The sequence below is a fragment of the Mesoplodon bidens genome (genome assembly GCF_964165515.1).
Source record: "Mesoplodon bidens genome assembly, chromosome: 16".
NCBI classification, from domain to species: Eukaryota; Metazoa; Chordata; class Mammalia; order Artiodactyla; family Ziphiidae; genus Mesoplodon; species Mesoplodon bidens.
Window position 1 is genome coordinate 53163729 of NC_138173.1, and position 20031 is coordinate 53183759.

At 31.4% G+C, this 20031-nt stretch overlaps 1 protein-coding gene across 3 annotated transcripts in view; it reads right to left on the reverse strand.

Moving 5' to 3' along the window:
* Positions 1-20031, reverse strand: part of CSMD3 (CUB and Sushi multiple domains 3) — a gene marked incomplete at both ends in the record, with an annotated part of 1095706 nt that overhangs the window by 55821 nt on the left and 1019854 nt on the right. For all 3 annotated transcript variants that reach the window (XM_081258479.1, XM_081258478.1, XM_081258477.1), the window contains 6 exons: positions 1994-2176; positions 4626-4799; positions 6746-6931; positions 8126-8299; positions 10681-10854; positions 19026-19199. In XM_081258479.1, coding sequence (XP_081114605.1) covers positions 1994-2176; positions 4626-4799; positions 6746-6931; positions 8126-8299; positions 10681-10854; positions 19026-19199 — 1065 coding nt within the window. The remainder of the gene's footprint in view (positions 1-1993; positions 2177-4625; positions 4800-6745; positions 6932-8125; positions 8300-10680; positions 10855-19025; positions 19200-20031) is intronic.

Here is a 20031-nt window from a genome sequence, read left to right on the forward strand (position 1 = left end):
AAGCACCTTGTCAGTTTGTCAAAAAATGCTACACTATTTTAAATTGCATTTTTCTATTTATTAAATTAAGATATTTTAACACATTCATTTGATATTTTAATTTTGTCTATCACATTCTATGAATGCTTTTATATTTTATTGTCAATTATTAAAGTAATATAACATTATAAAACATTTGGAATAAAGAGAATAAAAATACTACAAATTTCACCACTCTGTACTATTATCATTTTTATTGTACTGACTTTTATTTTTTCTCTCAAGTGACTATCATTTTCCATGATTTTAATAGAGTACCTCATTTTGAATTTTTTCAACTAAGTATTATATGATTTACATTTTGTCATATTGCTTCATGGCTTTTATTCTAATATTTTTATTGACTATACACTATTATGTAAATATACAATTGGTTATGTAATATTTTTCCTAGTGTTGTCAGATTGGTTTCTGTTTTTGCTAGTTATAATCAATTTGAAATAAAAATAATGTGTCTTTATGATTGTGTGTTTTCCTTAATATTTTTATTTTCTTTAGGAAAAAAAATCCTCAAAAGTGGAGTTAATAAATCAAAGCTAAGAATATATATGCATTTTTATCAACTTAATCTAAAATATAATTTTTAAAAACCTCTAGAAATGTTTTAAAGTTCTAGTTTTGCTGCACATATGCTACAATTTCATATTAAAGCAGGTGGAAAATGATGGTTTGATGTTTAATTGTAATTTTCTGATTAGTAGTTATGTAGAATTTCTTCTATAGTTTGCAAATTTTTTTTGCTCTTCTGTATTTTGTGTTCATTTCCTCTTTCCAGTCATCTGCTAGAATCTGTTTTTCTAAATGTTTGTATGAGCTCCATTTTATGGGGAAAATATTAATTCTGTTTTATTTTCTACAACTCCTAGGTCTGTTTTATCTGTAATGTGTACATTAACAAAACAAGGTTTTGTTAGCACCAGGTTGCATTTCGTCTAAAAATATTTTGCAGTTCAGCTGAGCAAAGAGCTGGCTTAGATATCACCCACATAATGTACGACATCATTATAAAAACTTTGCCTTTGGAAAGTAAGTTTGAGAAATAAAGTGAAGACAGTGTGCTTAGTGTCTTTTGCTCCACAACTTTGTTCCCACCCTTTCCCTATAATAGAAACTGAGCTGCAATTCTCTCTTAATTAAGATTATTAATTTAGTCCAGTTATAAAAAAGATGACTATCTTTCCTAGAATATGGATACTAATTTTAAACATAATACAAGTTTCTGAAAATATAGTCAATCAAAAGACTGTCAAGAAGGTTTTACTGGGAATTGTTTTCTATTTATAAAACCCATACATTTGGTATAACATCAAGTAAATTTCATACATACCTTTGCAAGTTTAGTTTTTGCACTAAAATAATCTCAAAAAGAACAATTTAAATTATAAGGATAATTTTCCAGCAACATTTCCTTTTCTAGGCAGTCTTGTAAAGATTTAATTATGTTTACTCTGAATCAGTCAGAACAATTAAAAATTTTACTTAAACATCCCAAATTTTAAGAATTCTAGTTATGAGCAATACCTATAAATAAAAATATCATTTATACTTAGACATCTTTTTTATATTTTTCCATTTCTACAAGCCTGAAAACTAAAACAGATCATGAGGTAATGTTGATGTGAGAACAACCTAATTTTTTCCTAATGGTGTCAACAATACAGAGCACTGTGATAAAGGGAAAAAATAATCTTTTTAACTTTTCCAATCCTGATATCTACTGTGATGTGAACAATGTATATAAATGATCCATGAGAGATAATTTTAATAACTTAATAATTGTTATCTATCATATTTCTCTTAGAGGACAGTGTTGGTAAAACTGGGATGATACTGCTTTTATTCCGTGGTTGAGGACAAGAACTGGTAGGAGTAATTTCACAGGCAGCACCCAGTTGAATCTGATACACATTAAGTTCCAGCAGCATCAATGTTACTAGTTTCTACTTGAGATTACCTTTGCATTCTGGCTGCCTTCCAGTCCAACTGCCATTGGGTAAACATGTTCTTTCTTCTGAGCCATGAAGGATATAACCAATATCACAGGCAAAACGTACAGAACTTTTGGTTCTGAAATCGCTTTCCTGTCTAGAACCATGACCAGGAGTACCTGGATCCCCACATGTACCAGTAGCATCACCTGAAATTCAGTACAGTTCAAGTTAACTTATTTCAATAAACATTTATTACATTATGATTTAGTCCAACATTCTTGTAGGAATTTGTTTCTGTGCATGTTGTGTTTTAATATGATAAGTTGACTGGGTAAAATCGTAAGTCCTATTTCCTATCTGACTCCAGTCATAAGAAAAAGCCTAAAGGAAAAAGAAAATCGATGCAGAGTATGGTGTAATTTTCCATATCAGTGATACCTGGAGACGTTCAGTAAGCTGAAGACATTTCATTAGTATTTCCAGAATATAGTTCTTAACCAACGTAATGGAACATTTATAATTAACAGTTCTTTGGGCTCAAATGAGAATGGATTTATACAATTAAAACTGAAAACATGGACTTGGCCATTTTCATCTTTCTTTCTCTGAATTGAAATCAGTTTCTGTTAAAATAGAACTGTGGGGCTTCTCTGGTGGCACAGTGGTTGAGAATCTGCCTGCCAATTCAGGGGACACGGGTTTGAGCCCTGGTCTGGGAAGATCTCACATGCCGCGGAGCAACTAGCCCCATGAGCCACAATTACTGAGCCTGCGCGTCTGGAGCCTGTGCTCCACAACAAGAGAGGCCGCGATAGTGAGAGGCCTGCGCACCACGATGAGGAGTGGCCCCCACTTGCCGCAACTAGAGAAAATCCTCACACAGAAACTAAGAGCCAACACAGCCATAAAAAAAAAAAAAAGACAAAATTCCTTAAAAAGAAATAGAACTGTGATACACTGGAAAATATAAATGTTAAAATATAGTATTTCTAAACTTTCACCCCCTAATCTTCTCTATCAATGACCACTGACCAAAAATGGATAAGCTGCATACTTCTCATACATGAAAATATAAAAATAAATTGTAAACAAAGACTAGAAACTCTGACTTAAGTTCTTAATACGGAGTTTTTGCTCATGCCAAAGTGTTTCTCTTTTGATTATAGTGTTCAGGGTTTACTGTCTCTTTATCATTTCTTAAGTAATTTTAATTAAAGTTGCCACAGTATTAGTATACTTTTGAGACAGAAAGCGAGAGAGAGAAACAGAGAGACACAGAAAGAGAGACAAAGTTGAATACATAAGCATTGAAAGTGCTTTCTGCCTATCTAGATGCTTATTTTGACAGGCCCTGTGTATTTGGAATCCTTCTTAATATTTCCTCATCTTCATGTGATGCAATATTAATAATCACATAAATATTTAAGGTCACTATTTCACTTTTAAATATATGTGTACACATTTTTTTTACAACTAAGTAGTAGTTTCCCAATCAGTCCTGTGTGTGTGTGTGTGTATATATGACAGAGAAAGAGAGAGAGAGAGGGAGGGAAGGAGGGAGGGAGAGAGAGAGAGACAGAGACAGAGACAGAGATGTGTGTTATATGTATTATCAGTTAGCTGAGTGAGTAAATTAACTATGATAGTTTTAAAAATGTATAGATTAAATTTGAAGTACCAGGTAGTTATTTCATAGGGTTTAACCACAATTACAAGGGGAATCTGTAACTAAGTATTTCACAACTTTTACCTCTAAAGGAAAAACAGTGTAAAACAACTCCTAATAAGTCATCATATGATCTCCACAGAGATAAAATAATATAAAGATAATGGACAATATGTAAGTAGAAAGAACAGGCAGAAAAATAAGCACCAATATCTGGCTGATAGGTAAAAACAGAATAAATAGTATCAAGTAGGGAGAAATCACAGCTCTAAAACTGAAAAACAGTTTCTGAAGAAAAACAGTAACTTAAACAGGTCAAAAAAGATGTTTCAAATACTCACTCTGTGAACTAATTATTAATTAAAAGTAGACTGAATATTTACTTATTCTTAGAAAACTCTATTGGGATTATAGACACTCAGGAGTTATATGTTGTCTATTAATAACAAATAAAATTAGGATAAATAAATGTCTTTCATAAGAATTATTGGCTTAGTTTAATTTAAAACATTTAGGGCTTTATTTTAAAATTATGCTATTAAGTAACTGATTGCTTACAAAGTTCAGTTACAAAGAACTGAATTCTAACAGGAAATCACTGATATAACATTGCCTTATAGGGAAAATTATATTTTATATCTGCTAAAATGGAATAGCTACTTAAGCTTGAACGGTTAGCTATTTTAATGAATAAAAAAGCACTTCACAGAGAGTAGCACCCTAACAGCACTTACATTTGATACAACACAGTTCAAAACATATACCTCTAATTTATCATTTACAAGATCAGTATTAATTTGTGTTCTAAACTCATATTACCTTAAGAAGAATTCTGATAAATGTAAAAATGTTACAGCTTCTCCCATGAGATTTTTAAAAGAGAAATGTATTATTGTATCTCTTTAGATTGTTTTGTGTATATATTCCAGATAATAATAATACTATTAATGTAATTTCCAACACATATCATCCAATTTTCCAAGTGGTACCTGAACAATGAGGTTGTGATCCACTCCAATGGCCATTTAATTGGCAAGTCCTTGATGACAGGCCAAGAAGGGTATGCTTTCCTATGCAGGAATAGCGAACAGTGGACCCAAAGGTATACTTCTCACCAGACAGGACTGCATTAGGAGGAACGCCAGGGTGTCCACAGTCAATCACTACAATACATAATTATTGAATATAAAATTTTTTATATCTCTATCAAACAACCTGCACCAACTTTTTATGAAATAAGTCAGAATTATCTGCTCTAATATACACATCATCCAGAAATCAAATATCTATAAGAGAGTTGAAGTTACAGGAGTTATTCTGTAAGCCCGCTCACCCTGAGCATGAGTTTAACAGGAACATTGTAAGTAAACTTAAATGATTGAATCGGTATAAGCTTGTATGTGTGGGGGTAGTGAGTGTGTGTTTATATACATATGTGCATGGGTTGGAAGTATGTATGTGTCTAGATAAGGATGTGAAAGTTAGGGAGAGGGGTGATGTGGATTGGCTAAATAAGGTCATATAGGATTCAAAATGAGCCCATACAAAAATTAAAAGGGAAAAACTTAAGGGTAAAGGAGAGGGAATGAAGGTGGATCTGTGACACACAATGTAGACTACACATAATGTAGTCCAGAATAATTCCACTCCAGGCCATTAATGAATAAATTATCCTGTATAAAGAAAATATTCAGTGGCTTATCAACCAAAACACAGCTAAGCATAGCAGAATCAGATGTTAACACATTGAGAATTCTCTTTATAAGTTAGAAGTAGCTTGAGAACTTACTGTGTGCCCCTTTTAGTTGTAACTTCGAAAAATACTGAGCACAATATGACTCTAAAGTATTAAATAGCACACAAGGAGACATAAACTTAATAAAACCCCTGAGTACTTAGCACAGTACCAGGGAGTGCTATAGGAAATAAAAGGTGAAAAGTAAATGAGAGTTAAGAAAATCAGAAGAAGTTCATGTTTTCAGGTCCTACAAAAGATTTTTAACTTTAATGTTGTAGCCACACAAGGCTAAGTCAGTGAATTACTTAAACCATTAGACTAGTCAGTCTACAAAAAGAAATCAAATGCATTTTAAGCAAGGGATCAACAATTGATTTAATTATCTGCATAGAATATGAAATTAGATAGACACTGCATAAAGTTTTGTTTCTTTGTTAGTTTGTGAATGAGTACATGAATGATGCCACTAATTTTTCAAAAAATTTTTTTTTCAAAAAATCTTACCCCATGAACATAAAGTGCCTCTTAAATAAAACATGATCATAAAATAATTTTATAATTTAGCAATTTAGTATAACCAAAAATTACTTGCACAATGATTTCTTGATACACTACTCCTTCAATCTATAAAGTTTTTCTCTCTCCTATCATGTTCAAGATTCATCAACTCTGAGATGTAAATATATTTGAGACCTATCAATAAGCTGAATTCCTAGAATTCATGTTCACTACTCTACGTCTTCACAAAATTTTGATTTATTTCTGTTAAATTATTGTCTCACTACACATGTTAATTATATGCAAAGCTGCTATATTTTATTTATATTCTACAATTCCAACACAACATATAACAAAATGCACTCATATGATGACTGACTTGAAAGATGATGTGTATTAACATTTCTTATATGCATGTACCTGTATATAATAAATACTTAAAGTCAGTAAGTATTAAGTAATACCTTTATCTAATTTCTCAAGTATTTTCAAGCCCTTGTGGCTGTTTATATTAAACTAATTTTGCTTTAAATGAAATTTGAAATATTAGTACAATAGAAAATAAAAATGTAGTTTATTTTCATGGGATGGTAACATCATAGAGTATGAAATACATCTGCTTTTAATATTCTATCTGCTCCATGAAGTTTCAAAATCAAGGGATGACAGAGAAATAGTAATCACATTATTACTAATAAAAATGGCACTTGGGCATTGAATTGGCAGGATATAGGGAAGTGTAGTTTCAAAATAAAACAATACAATCAATATGCTTCCTTCTGATACACAGCTCTAAATATTTCATAAAGACAGTAAATATACATGTTCTTTCCACGGCATTATCTCAAGGAAGAGTTCCCATTATCTACTTACTGATACATTCTGGTAAAGGTTTGTCCCATTGACCATTTGGTTGACATATCAAAACTGAAGATCCAAATAAGAAATATCCAGGATTGCAGTCATAGAATACCACAGTGCCATAGGTGAAATTCCCATGTTCTATTTTACTTTCTCTTTTGGAATTGGCTGGAATTCCAGGATCAGAACAGTTGACCACTAAACAAATGACAAATTTTGAAATATATGTTTGGAATGATATGCATATACTTATATAGATTTCCATTAGAAATGTAGTTTCAAAGGTAAATTTAATCAAACAAACCAAAGATTCAAGGAATAAAACAAACATTTTAATGGGATATAATGGACTGAAATTGGTATGGCTGAAAATATTGGAAAAAGGAAAACTTCTTTGCAAAATTGTTTTGAACAATAGCAACTCCTAAATATTACACTGAGTACAGATTTAACCTTTCAAGCTTTAAACAATTAGAAAATGGATGAAAATGATAATTTGGTTGTTACTTTATCAGACAATACGAAATATACCTCTTTGGAAATGGAAAAAACACAAAACAATTATCTTTAATATATTTCTATAGAGAGAACTATAAATAAACGTCTAACTCAGGTATCATGGTAATTTAGGCCTCAAACATTGTTTAACCAAAAATATGAAGATTGTCATACTGAGTGAAGTAAGTCAGATAGAGAAAGACAAATATTATCTGATATTGCTTATATGTGGAATGTAAAAAAGAAACAGTACAAATGAACTTATTTACCAAACAGTAATAGAGTCACTGATGTAGAAAAACAAACTTATGGTTACCAGGGGCAAAGAGGGGGAGGGATAAATTGGGAGATTGGGATTGATATATACACACTACTATATATAAAATAGATAACTAATAAGGACCTGCTGTATAGCACAGGGAAATCTAGTCAGTACTCCGTAATGACCTACATGGGAAAAGAATCTATAAAAGAGTGGATATATATATATGTTTAACAGATTCACTTTCCTATACACCTGAAACTAATCCAACATTGTAAATCAACTATACTCCAATAAAAATTATAAAAAATATTTTAAAAATTGAAAAGGTCCATTAATTATGAAGTAAACTGCAAGTAAAAAAGATATAAATGATTTTATATGCAGCCATAAAATAGGTACAAGATAACATAGTTAAGCAGCTGAAATAAAGTTTGTCAGTTTTGACTTCTAAAAAAGTTAAAAAATAAGAAGAAAGCATTGCTAATGAGATAACATCAATATTAAATATTTTTTCTTTATTAGCTGAAAATTTTCTATTGTTCTGTCAAAACTGTTTCGAATGTTATCATGTGTGTCTACACAGACACATTATTACCATGCTCTAAGCTGGAAAATAGTTAGATTTTTACCTTTGCACATTGGCGGAGGATGATTCCACTGTCTGTTGGCCTGGCACTGTGCTTTTGTTGGCCCTTGCATAAGATACCCAATATTGCAAGAGAATGTTACCACATCATTAAAGTTGAATCCATTTCCACTTGTTCTTCCATAAATTGGACTACCAGGGTGACCACAGCTCACAGCTAATAGCAACAGGGCCGGGGTGGGAGAGACACAGAGCAGAATAATTAGTTATCAATTATTACATGAAAATTATACTTAATCATTTCAAAGAATGTGGAAAGAAGGCCACTTTCATATGAAAATATACTTAAAGTAATTTTACTAATGCAAAGGAACAATTTAGAATGCCAAAACAGTCTAATATAGTAGAAGTATTATATTAGTAAGTAGACAATTATTTATAATTGTGGTAATTACATGCAAGTAGTGCACAGATATCTAAAGTTCTATAATAGCTTTTTATTCTATTTCTTTTTAGGGAAGAATACTGAAATTCAAAGAAATTTGGGAATGAAATTCATATCACTAGTTAATGGCAAAAAGGAATGAAACTAAGCCAAATTCCCTTTTCTAGTTAAGTTTAACAATTGCAGATAAATGAAGGCAATTTTTTGTATTTAATTTTGAAATAGTTTCTTTTAATATTATTTATACAATCATTTTTATGATTAATAGATAAGCAAAAGTGTGCTTGAAGAATAACTTAATGTGACTGCAATAAAAAATGATGCCTTGGGGCTTCCCTGGTGGCGCAGTGGTTGAGAGTCCGCCTGCCAATGCAGGGGACACGGATTCCTGCCCCGGTCTGGGAAGATCCCACATGCCGTGGAGCGGCTGGGCCCGTGAGCCAGGGCCGCTGAGCCTGCGCGTCCAGAGCCTGTGCTCCGCAATGGGAGAGGCCACAACAGTGAGAGGCCCGCGTACCACAAAAAAAAAAAAAAAAAAAAAAAATGATGCCTTATGCTGCAGAATTCTTAACATATTGAGATACCAATATTAAGATTCCCTAAACCAATCAACCTTACTGGTATAGTTTCTTCACTATTGATATTTGATAATTTAGCACAGTTTTGTTTGGAAATAATGGTATCAATTAGATGCATTATTTACATCATTTAGTGTTATGGTTCTTTTTTAGAGTTTATTTAGTGCTGGATTTTCCCAAAAACTCTGTATTCCTGTGAACTGTTTTATTGCATGATCTCACTTTATTAATCACAGGAAGTCCAGTAATACTGCTTCATAACTGGGCACAGTGAAAGACCCAAGTCAGTTTTAGTACTTTCAAAATGACCCAAGAGCAATTAATTTTCAGCTGTATTGTTAACGTCAAGCTATTCATTTGAAAATGTAACTGCATCTTATTCTTGTTTAAAATTATTGATAAAGAGACCTGTTTTACCCCAAGGGCCAATTTCCATTTATAGTCTCAATTATTCAGCAAGAAAAATAGTGGTATTAGTTGCCTATGCTTTGATATAATGAAAGGAAAAAAATCTGGGACGGATCCAGCAAATATTGCTGTCTTTAAATCATTAAACTGTCTGCCCCCTATACACACACACCACAGAGAAGCAATTTTGGTAACTATATGTTCTATTATCCTATTAAATCTCAACACATTAATGTATTTTCTATTAAACTAGAACTCCAAAAAAATTCTGTTGCAGGCTCAGCGGCCATGGCTCACGGGCCCAGCCACTCCGTGGCATGTGGGATCTTCCCGGACCAGGGCATAAACCCATGCCCTCTGCATTGGCAGGCGGACTCTCAACTACTGCACCACCAGGGAAGCCCTGGATAAGAATTTGACAATGATGGAATTTATAAATATGTATGTAACTGGCCACAAATTAAATATTTCCTGGGAACCCATACTTAAAGCCCCACACATTATTTCTCTGAAGCATCCAAAATCTCTATCATTTGATCCTATAGTGTTAAAATTACAACATATTTACAGTGTTTATTCTAATTTTTCTAACACCATTTTTAATACAAATGTCAGTGATTACTGATGGAAATTATTAGGAGAAAAAAATAAGAAATATATGGATAAATTACTTTCTGATCCAAAATATGATAGATTGTGATATGAAATACTGTGTACTGGTAGGTATTCAGTGGAGTAAGAAAAAGTACTAGAGTTATTACTCAGTTATTTTAAGTTCATTTTATCCTTCATGTGTAAATTCACATCTAAATTAACTTAAAAGATCAGATAGATATTTGTTGAACTAGTAAGATCTTTATTAAAACAATTCCAAAATTGTTCCAAATCCAGAAAGTAATGACAGACTTTCTAATATTTCTTCCACTTTCATGGTGGATGGTTTTATATGCTCTGAACACACCCTACTTTGAAGACTAGTGTGTATCAGTATAAAAAAATGCATTGTGAGAACTTAGTTCTTTAAATACACACATGCACACGTGCACACATACGTACATATGTCTGGATCTGTCTATATAATCATTTCTCTTACCTAAGAAAAAAATTACTGGTAATTGCAAGAGAACTAAACAGAGGTTTCTAATTACTTTTGCCATGCTTACTTACGCACACAGGATGGAAGTTGACCAGACCAGTTGTGATCTTGTTGACATATTCTCACTGAAGAACCAATCAGTCGAAAACCAGGATTACACTGATAAACAACTGTGTCTCTGTATCCATAATTTTCTCCAATAACTTGACCATTCACAATAAGCTCTGGAATTCCACAGTGGCCTGCTGAAATGGGTCAAAATAATATTTTTAATATTGTGATCTAAGTTTTATTATGATTTGTATATTTGTATACATATATAACATTAGTAATCTTTAAATGTTTACTTAGAAGTATGCCACAAATAAGGCAAACACAATTATATAACATTAAGATAACTGTAATATACTTAACAAAATGTCTACTATATGGGAATTAAAAGAAAACACACTTCCAGTAACAGCTGGGCCTGGAGGAAATTAGCAAACATTTCAATATGTATAAAAATGAAAATATAGCATGTAAAATTTTGAGAAGTACATATAAAGTATGCTTAGTGAGGAGCTTTACAGTGTTAAATGCTTTTATTAGAAAAGAAGAAAGATATAGGATGAAACAAGCAATATTTCACTTTATGAAAAGGAAAAAGGAGAGCAAAATAATGAAGAGAAAAAAAAGGCCAAAATAAGTAGACAGAAAAATATATTAAAGACATTTACAGAAATAGAAAACAGAAAAATAATAGAGAGCATTACCTAAGCTAAAAAATCTTTCTTTAATAATGAGAGAAGGTTCAAATAAATAAAATCAGAAATGAAAGAAGAGAAATTACAACTGATAGCACAGAAGTATAAAGAATTATAAGAGACTACTAGGAAAAATTATACACCAACAAATTACAAAAACAGGAAGAAATGGATAAATCCCTAGAAATTTACAATCTTTCAAAAATGACTCTTGAATAAATAAAGATCTGAACAGACCAATCACTAGTATGTGATTGAAACAGTAATCAAAAACCTCTCAACAAACAAAAATCCAGGACCATATGGCTTCACTGGTGCATTCTACCAAACACTCAAAGATTAAATAGCTATTCTTCTCAAACTTTTCCAAAAAAATTATAGAGCAGAGAGAGCTTCCAAGCTTATTTTATGAGGCCAGCATTACCCTGGTACCAAAGCCAGATAAGAACACCACAAAAAAAGAAACCTACAGACTAATAACCCTCATAAATATAGATGCAAAAATCCTCAAAAAAATATTGGCAAAGCTAATACAACAATACATTAAAATGATCAGACACCATGATCAAGTGTGATTTATTCCAGGGATGCAAGGATGGTTCAACATCTGCAAATCAATCATTGTGATATACCACATTAACAACATAAAAGATAAAAATCATATGATCATGCCGAGAGATGCAGAAAAAACATTTGACAAAATTCAACATCCATTTTTGATAAAAACTTTCAACAAAGTGGATATAGGGAGGCAATGTACCTTAACACAATAAAGGGCATATATGACAAAAACCTACAGCCAATATCATATTGAACAGTGAAAATCCAAAATCTTTTCCTCTAAGATCAGGAACAAGACAAGGATGCTCATTCTCCTCACTTTTATTCAACATAGTATTGGAGATCCTAGCCACAGCAATTAGACAAGGAAAATAAATATAAGGCATCCAAACTGGAAGGGAAGAAATGAAACTATCACTATTTTCAGATACTATATACAGAAAATTCTAAAGATGCTACAAACTATTAGAAGTAATAAATTAATTCAGTATAGTTGCAGTATACAAAATTAATATACAGAAATCTGCTGTACTTCTATACACTAACAATGAATGATTAGAAAGAGATATTAAGAAAACAATCCCATTTACAACTGCATAAAAAAGAAGAAAATATCTAGGAACACATCTAATCACGGAGGTAAAAAACTTGTACTTGGAAATCTATAAGACACTGATGAAAGAAATTGAAGATGACACAAATGGAAAGATACCCCATGTTCATGGGCTGGAAGAATTAATATTATTAAAATGACAATACTACTCAAGGAAAGCTACAGGCTCAGAGCAATCCCTATCAAAATACCCATGATACTTTTCACAGAACTGAAACAAATATTTCTAAATTTTGTATGGAAACATAAATAGCCAAAAGAATCTCGAGAAAGAACAAAGCAAGAGGTATCACACTCCTTGATTACAATCTATACTACAAATCTACAGTAAACAAAACAGCATTGTGCTGGCACAAAAACAGACATATAGACCAATGGAACAGAATAGAGAGTCCAGAAATAAACCCACACTTATATGATCAATTAACCTATGATGAAGGAAACAAAAATATAGAATGGGGCAAAGGCAGTCTCTTCAATAAATGGTATTGGGAAAATTAGATAGCTATATGCAACAAAATAAAACTGGATGACTTTCTTACACCATATACAAAAATAAACTTAAAATGGATTAAAGACTTACGTATAAGATCTGAAACCATAAAACTCCTAGAAGAAAACATAAGCATCATGCTGTTTGACATCATCCTTAACAAAAATTTTTTAGATCTGTCTTCTTTGACAAGGACAACAAAAGCAAAAATAAACAAATGGGACTACATCAAACTAAAAAACTTTTGCATAGTGAAGGAAACTATCATCAAAAGAAGTCAGTCTGCTGAATTGGAGAAGATATATGAAAATCATATAACTGATGAAGAGTTAATATCCAAAATATATAAAGAACACATATAACTCAATAATAAAAATCCCTAAATAGTCCAATTAAAAAATGGGAAGAAGATCTGAATAGACATTTTTCCAAAGAAGACATACAAATTGCCAAAAGGCACATGAAAAGATGCTTAATAGCACTAATCATCAGGGAAATGCAAATCAAAACCACAAAGAGGTGTCACCTTACACCTGTCAGGATGGTTATTATCAGAAAGACAACAAGAAATAAGAAGTGTTTGTGAGGAGGTAGAGAAAAGGAACTCTTGTGCACTCTTGGTGAGAATGTAAACTGGTCCAGCCACTATGGAAAACAGTATGGAGATTCCTCAAAAAATTAAAAATAGAGCTTCCATTCCACTACTGGGTATCTATCCAAAGGGAAAAAATAAACACTAATTCAAAAAGATTTATGCACCTTCATGTTAATCGCAGCATTATTTACAATAACCAAAATATGAAAACAATCTAAGAGTCCCTCAATTGATGAATGGTTAAAGAAGATATGATACACACACACAACATACACACACACACACATGCACAATGGTATACTACTCAGCCATAAAAAGAACCAAATCTTGCCATTTGGAATAACATGGATGGGCCTTGAGGGTATTAACCGAAGTGAAATAAGTCAGACAGAGAAAGACAAATACCACATGATTACACTTATATTTGGAATCCAAAAAACAAAAAAAACAAACAAAACAAAACCTAGAGTCATAGATACAGAGACCAGATTAGAGGTTGCCAGGGGGAGGAAGGTTAGGGGGAATGTGAAATGGGTGAAGGGGATTAAAAAGTACAAAATTCCAGTTATAAAATAAATGTCATGGGGATGTAATGTACAGTTTGGGGAATACAGTTAATAATATTGTATTAACTTTGTAAGGTGACAGACAGTAACTAGACTTACTGTCATAACCATTTTGTAATGTATACAAATGTTGAATCACTATGTTGTACAACTGAAACTAATGTAATACTGTATACCATTTATACCTCAATTTAAAAAGAAAAGAAGAAAAAACTATAATAGACTAAGCAAAGAGAAATATGTCATTGTAACACAATCAAGGTAGTCAAAAGTTAGAAGCTTTAAAAAAGAAAAAGTCAACAACATTGTTAGACTCCTAGCTAATCCTATCAACACACACAAAATAGAAAGAACAAAATTACCAATAACAGGAATGAATGAAGTGGCATCACTACAAAGCCTACAGATTTTAAAAGGATAAGGGAATATTAAGAACTGCTTTATGCGAATACATTTAACAATTCAGAATAAAAGGACAAAATCTTTGAAAATTGTATCAACCAAAAACTAACACAAGATAAAATAGAAAATATGAATAGTCCTTTATCTATTAAAGTATTGCAATTCTTAAACAATAACCTACCCCCCAAAAAAAGACTCATTTTTTCACAGTAAATTCAATCAAATATTTAAGTAAAAAAGCAAGCAAAGAAACAAACAAAAAAACACCAATCTTACACAAACTCTTAGAAAATAGAAGAAAAAGAATCATTTCCTAACTTGCCTAATGAGGTAACCATAATCCCAATATTAAACCTGTAAGACACAGAAAAAAATGTCTTTCATGAACATAGATGCAGCACTGTTTAAAAAAATTTAGAAAATTAATACATGTAAAATACATCATGATTATCTGGGATTTATCAGAAATGACCAGTTGGTTTACGATGAAATATTGACCACTGTTATCTACCATACTGACAGAATAAAAAGAGAGAAACATACATGGCTACTTCAATAGATGAAAATCATTTGGCAAAATTCAGTATCCAATCATGATAAAAACTAACAACAATTAGCAATATAAGGAAATTTTCTCAACCTTATAAATACATCTAAGAAAAAAGTTCATATTATATTTACTGATGAAATATTGAATTCTTTCCTCCTGATATAGGGAACAAGACATGGATGACCCCTCTCACCAGTTCTGTTTAACATTGTTTGGTGGGCCCTATCTAGTTCAATACACTAATACAAAGGAAGAAAGTAAAAACATAAAGTTGGAAACAAAATAGTAAAACTATTTCATGCTCAGATGACATATACATAGACAATGTTATTTTAAGAAAATCCTAAAACAAGTAAGTGAACTTGCAAAGAGGCAGGATATTAGATAAATATTTTGATTAATTTTATTTTTATGTACTAACATCAAACAATTGGAAATGTAATTAAAAATGAACAATATCACTTATATTAGTGTAAACACACTAAAGATTCTGTGGAATAAATTTAGCAATAGGTATACATAATCTCTATGGTAAAATTTTTTTAAATATTTGCTATTGCAAAAAAATAAAAGAAGACCTTAATAAATGAATAAATATACTAATGAATAAATACACTAACTTTACCATGTTCAGGAATTAGAAGAGTTAACATTGTTAGTTGCCAATTCTCCCCAGATGATCTATAGATAGAATGCAATCCTACAGTCATTTTAAAAATAAACAATTAATAACTGAAATCTAAAACATATATGAAACTTCAAAGACATAGAGTATCCAAAGTCATCCTGAAAAATAAGAACAAATTTTGAGGACATACACAGAAAATTTCAAGATTTATTATAGAATCTATTCAACCAAAAGTGCCAGACACACTTCTGGAAAATACAAACAAACAAACAAAAAAACCCTCAACCTTACTTCATGATATATAAAACAACAAGTGACTAAAATAAGTCATAGCTATAAAGTAAAACTGAAAACTGTAAAGCTTCCAGAAAAAAACATAAAAGAAAATCTTTGTGACTTATGGTTGAGCAAGGTTTTCCTAAACAAGACACAGAAAGCAATAGCCAGAAAGAAAAAAAGATAGATTTTACAAAAATTGAAAACTTCTGCTCATTAGGACACCATTAAGAAGTGAGTAGGAAAGTCATAGGCTGGGAGAAAATATTAAAAAGATAAGAATATATAAAGAACGCTATAAGTCATAATAGAAGGCAATTAAATATAAAAGATACTTCAGGAAAATTTACAGATGACCAATAAGCCCAAGAAATTGTACTCGATCAGTAGTCATCAAGACAATGCAAATTAAATCTCATAAGATACCTTTTTGCAACCAAGAAGATGACTAAAATTAGAAGACTGGCTATACCATATGCTGGAGAAAATGTGAGATAGCCAGAACTCTTCCAGAAATTTTATTCTAGAATATGCAACAGAAAGGAATACACATGTCCACAAAAAGACTTTTACACAAATGTTCATAACAGCTTTACTCATAACAGCCCCAAACTGGAGAGAGTCCATGTGTCCATCAACAGGGGAATGGCCAAAATTTGGCATGTACACACAGTAGGATTCTACTCAGAGATTTTTTTTTTAATTACTGATATACACAACAATATGAAGGATTCCCTTCATATAAATTTCTAGAACAGGGAAAACTACCATATGGTGAAAAAAACAGAACAGTGACTGTCTCAGTGTGTAGGGGAGGAGACCTGCAGATTGACTATGAAGGGTCATGAGGAAGCTTTCTGAGGTAATGTTAATGTTCTACAACTATAGAGTGTTTAGTTACATAGGTGTACACATTTGTCAACACGTATCTAACAGTGTATTTATGATATGTGCATTTCACCATCTGTACATTTACCAACATAAAAGAAGAAAGGAACCATGAGCAAATTTTGAACTCTAGCTGATATGTATATAGAAACGCTTAACAATGCAGTGTACTGAATTTGGCAACTTCAAAATGCATCAAAAAGTAAAATGAATTGGATTGATAGAGGCATTGAAGGATGAATAGATATGTGATAAGCAAATACAACAAATGGCTAATCATAAAATCTAGGTGGTAAGCATATGTATATACATAGTCAAGTCTGAATTGAAAAATTCATAATAACTGGGAGTTTGGGAATAAATGCACTATATTTAAAGAAACAATCATAAGCACATTCTAGTGGCCATTCTAGGCCAAAAGTGTCTGGGGCTATAAGGACAAGTTGTTTGCAGTCATGAGAAGAATGACTGGTCTACATGACTTCTTAAGGTTAATTCAAAGCATAAGATTCTAGGATCTGCTTATTTGGCAATTGCACTTTCCTCCTGACACACTTTTGAGTTTATATTAGACATCAACACTACATCCTATGCAAGAATACTGTTGTCTTTATAGACTGAGAGACAATGTTTGCTTATAAACATTCCTTTTATGCCCTGTCTTTCCACAGAACAGAATCAGGATTCTAAATAGGTGAATAAAACCACTTCCTATATACAATATTCAATAAATAACATATAACATACAATAGTAGTTCATTGGGGCAAAGAGTTATAAAATATAGTATTTTAAATTTAGTTTACATATATTTTCATATGCATAAGTAAACTAACTAATCTGTAATTGAAATAAGCATAACCAAACCCAGGTTAGAAACTAGTAAGAAATATTTTATTTTATCATCTAATCCTACATTAACACATAATGATTTAATTTCTTTACCATTTTCTTTTTTATATAAGAGTCTTATAGCATAGTCAAATAAATATGTGTACTCTTATAAAGAAACCATTGTTACTGGGTTTCCAAGTACACCTACTAACAAATATTCCTGAGAGGTTGAAAAAAAGAATTTTAACCAAAATCTCTAGCTATACCCTTTTAAGTTTCAAATAATGATTGTATCACCATAAATATTTTCAAGCTTATTATCAAAACAATATGTATTTAAACTGCTAAAATATAGACTTTTCTGCCATATGTCATAGTTTTAAATAGTAAAATTTTAGAGACAAAACATTGTACAAATTTAGCAACACCTTGTTTATAATAATCAGCAAGTTTTAAATTAGTAAACCTAAAGATTATGCCTTGTTCCCAACAGGCAAGTGAGTAGTTATTATAACAGTTATTATTATTACCTAATTCAATATTTGCTGTCATTTCTTGAAATAATTTTAGAGAAAAATAAAGCATAAATCATACTATTCTCTTAATATTAAGATAATTATTGAAGTCACTGAAAAAAGGGATAAAGCCTAAATCATAATATTCCTTTAATAATAAGAGAAGGGGTAAGAAGAACTAGCTATTCAGTCTCTTAAAACAGCTTTTTACAGTGAATTAAAAAACCTAAGGGAAAAAAACCCTATTTTCCTAAAATCAGGTTTGAAAAATAGATTTTTAAAGTTTTAATACAAAGTAATACCACACATGTTGAAATGTTAGGAAGTAAAAAGGGAGAAAGATATTTAAATGTGGAATTTGTTTTTCTTCTTTAGTCATTACCTGAAGCAAATAGGTGAAAGGAGAATTGACTATGGTTTAGAATGAATTAACTGTTACAGTGATTAATCCAGCTGAGTATGCAGACATATAATTTTTAGCAATTAGTTTTTACCTTTTATTTTCACCATGCCTGGAAGATAAATGTGTCTCTCCTTAATGACATAAGATTCTCATTTGGAATGCTAGTTGATTAACTTTAAGAGTTATCTGTTTAATAGCTTTTCTACCATGAGATATTTTAAAAGTTAAATATTTTCCAGTTTTTATTATCCTTACTGAGTGAATATATTATTATCTCTTATTATGAAACAGGGCTGCCTTTCTTGAGGGAGAAAAAATGTTTGGTTAAAATGACTTAAAAATCTGTACCTAAGCATCTGGTTTCCGATCCACTCCAAAGACCTGAAGAAAAGCATTCACGTACAGCGGACCCCACAAGCATGAATCCTGAATCACAGGTAAAGATGGCCGTTGAGCCATATGAAGTTTGAGTTCCAATCTTATTTCCATTTGGAGGTGTAGGTAGTTCTCCACAGGAAATAACTTGAAAACAATAAAAAAATAAAAACGCTTAAAGACATAGTCAATATGAACTTGTAACAAAACCATGCTGTGATTTGATATATTTACAATTGAAATTGACATTTGTAAAACATGTTTGAATGATTATGAAAGTGTAGAGAAAATAGATGACATAATTTAAAATTTATCCCCTTTGAGTTCCCATAAATCTTCTAAGTAACAGTGACATGTGATGAAGATATTTTGTTTGCATTTTCTGCATAGCCAACCTGGTCACCCAACAGGTTGTAATGAAAAAATAATAATAACAAGATTAAAGGGAGGATAATTTATTAGTCCAAAGTCTTTCTCTGACTTATCAGGTGACATTGGGCAATCCCTTTGACTTACCTGAGCCAGTTTCCTCATTATCTAAGATCGTAAGTGCAAATAATTTTTGTTGCACACTCTACAGTTTATAAAGCCCTTTACATGTGAAATATCATTTGATTCTCACTAGAACCATTAGATTATAATTATATTTCATATTTTGGTTTTAGGTTTTAAAAAACTAAAAAATAGAGATTAACTAAGACTTGCTAGGTCATTCAGAACCCAGCTCTTATAACACCTTCATATTTAAAGACCACAAATGAAATTTCTTTCTAGAATAAAAACAATAATATATAGCACTTATTGAGTGATTTTGTACCAGACACTATTACTAATGCTTTATCTTATGTAATTCTCAAAACAACTCTATGAGGTAGGTGCAATCATTATCTGAATTGTGTGCACTAGGATATGGACACATAAAAGGAAAGTAATTTTAATAAGATTCCACAGTCTATAAACAGCTAAATCAAAATTTAAA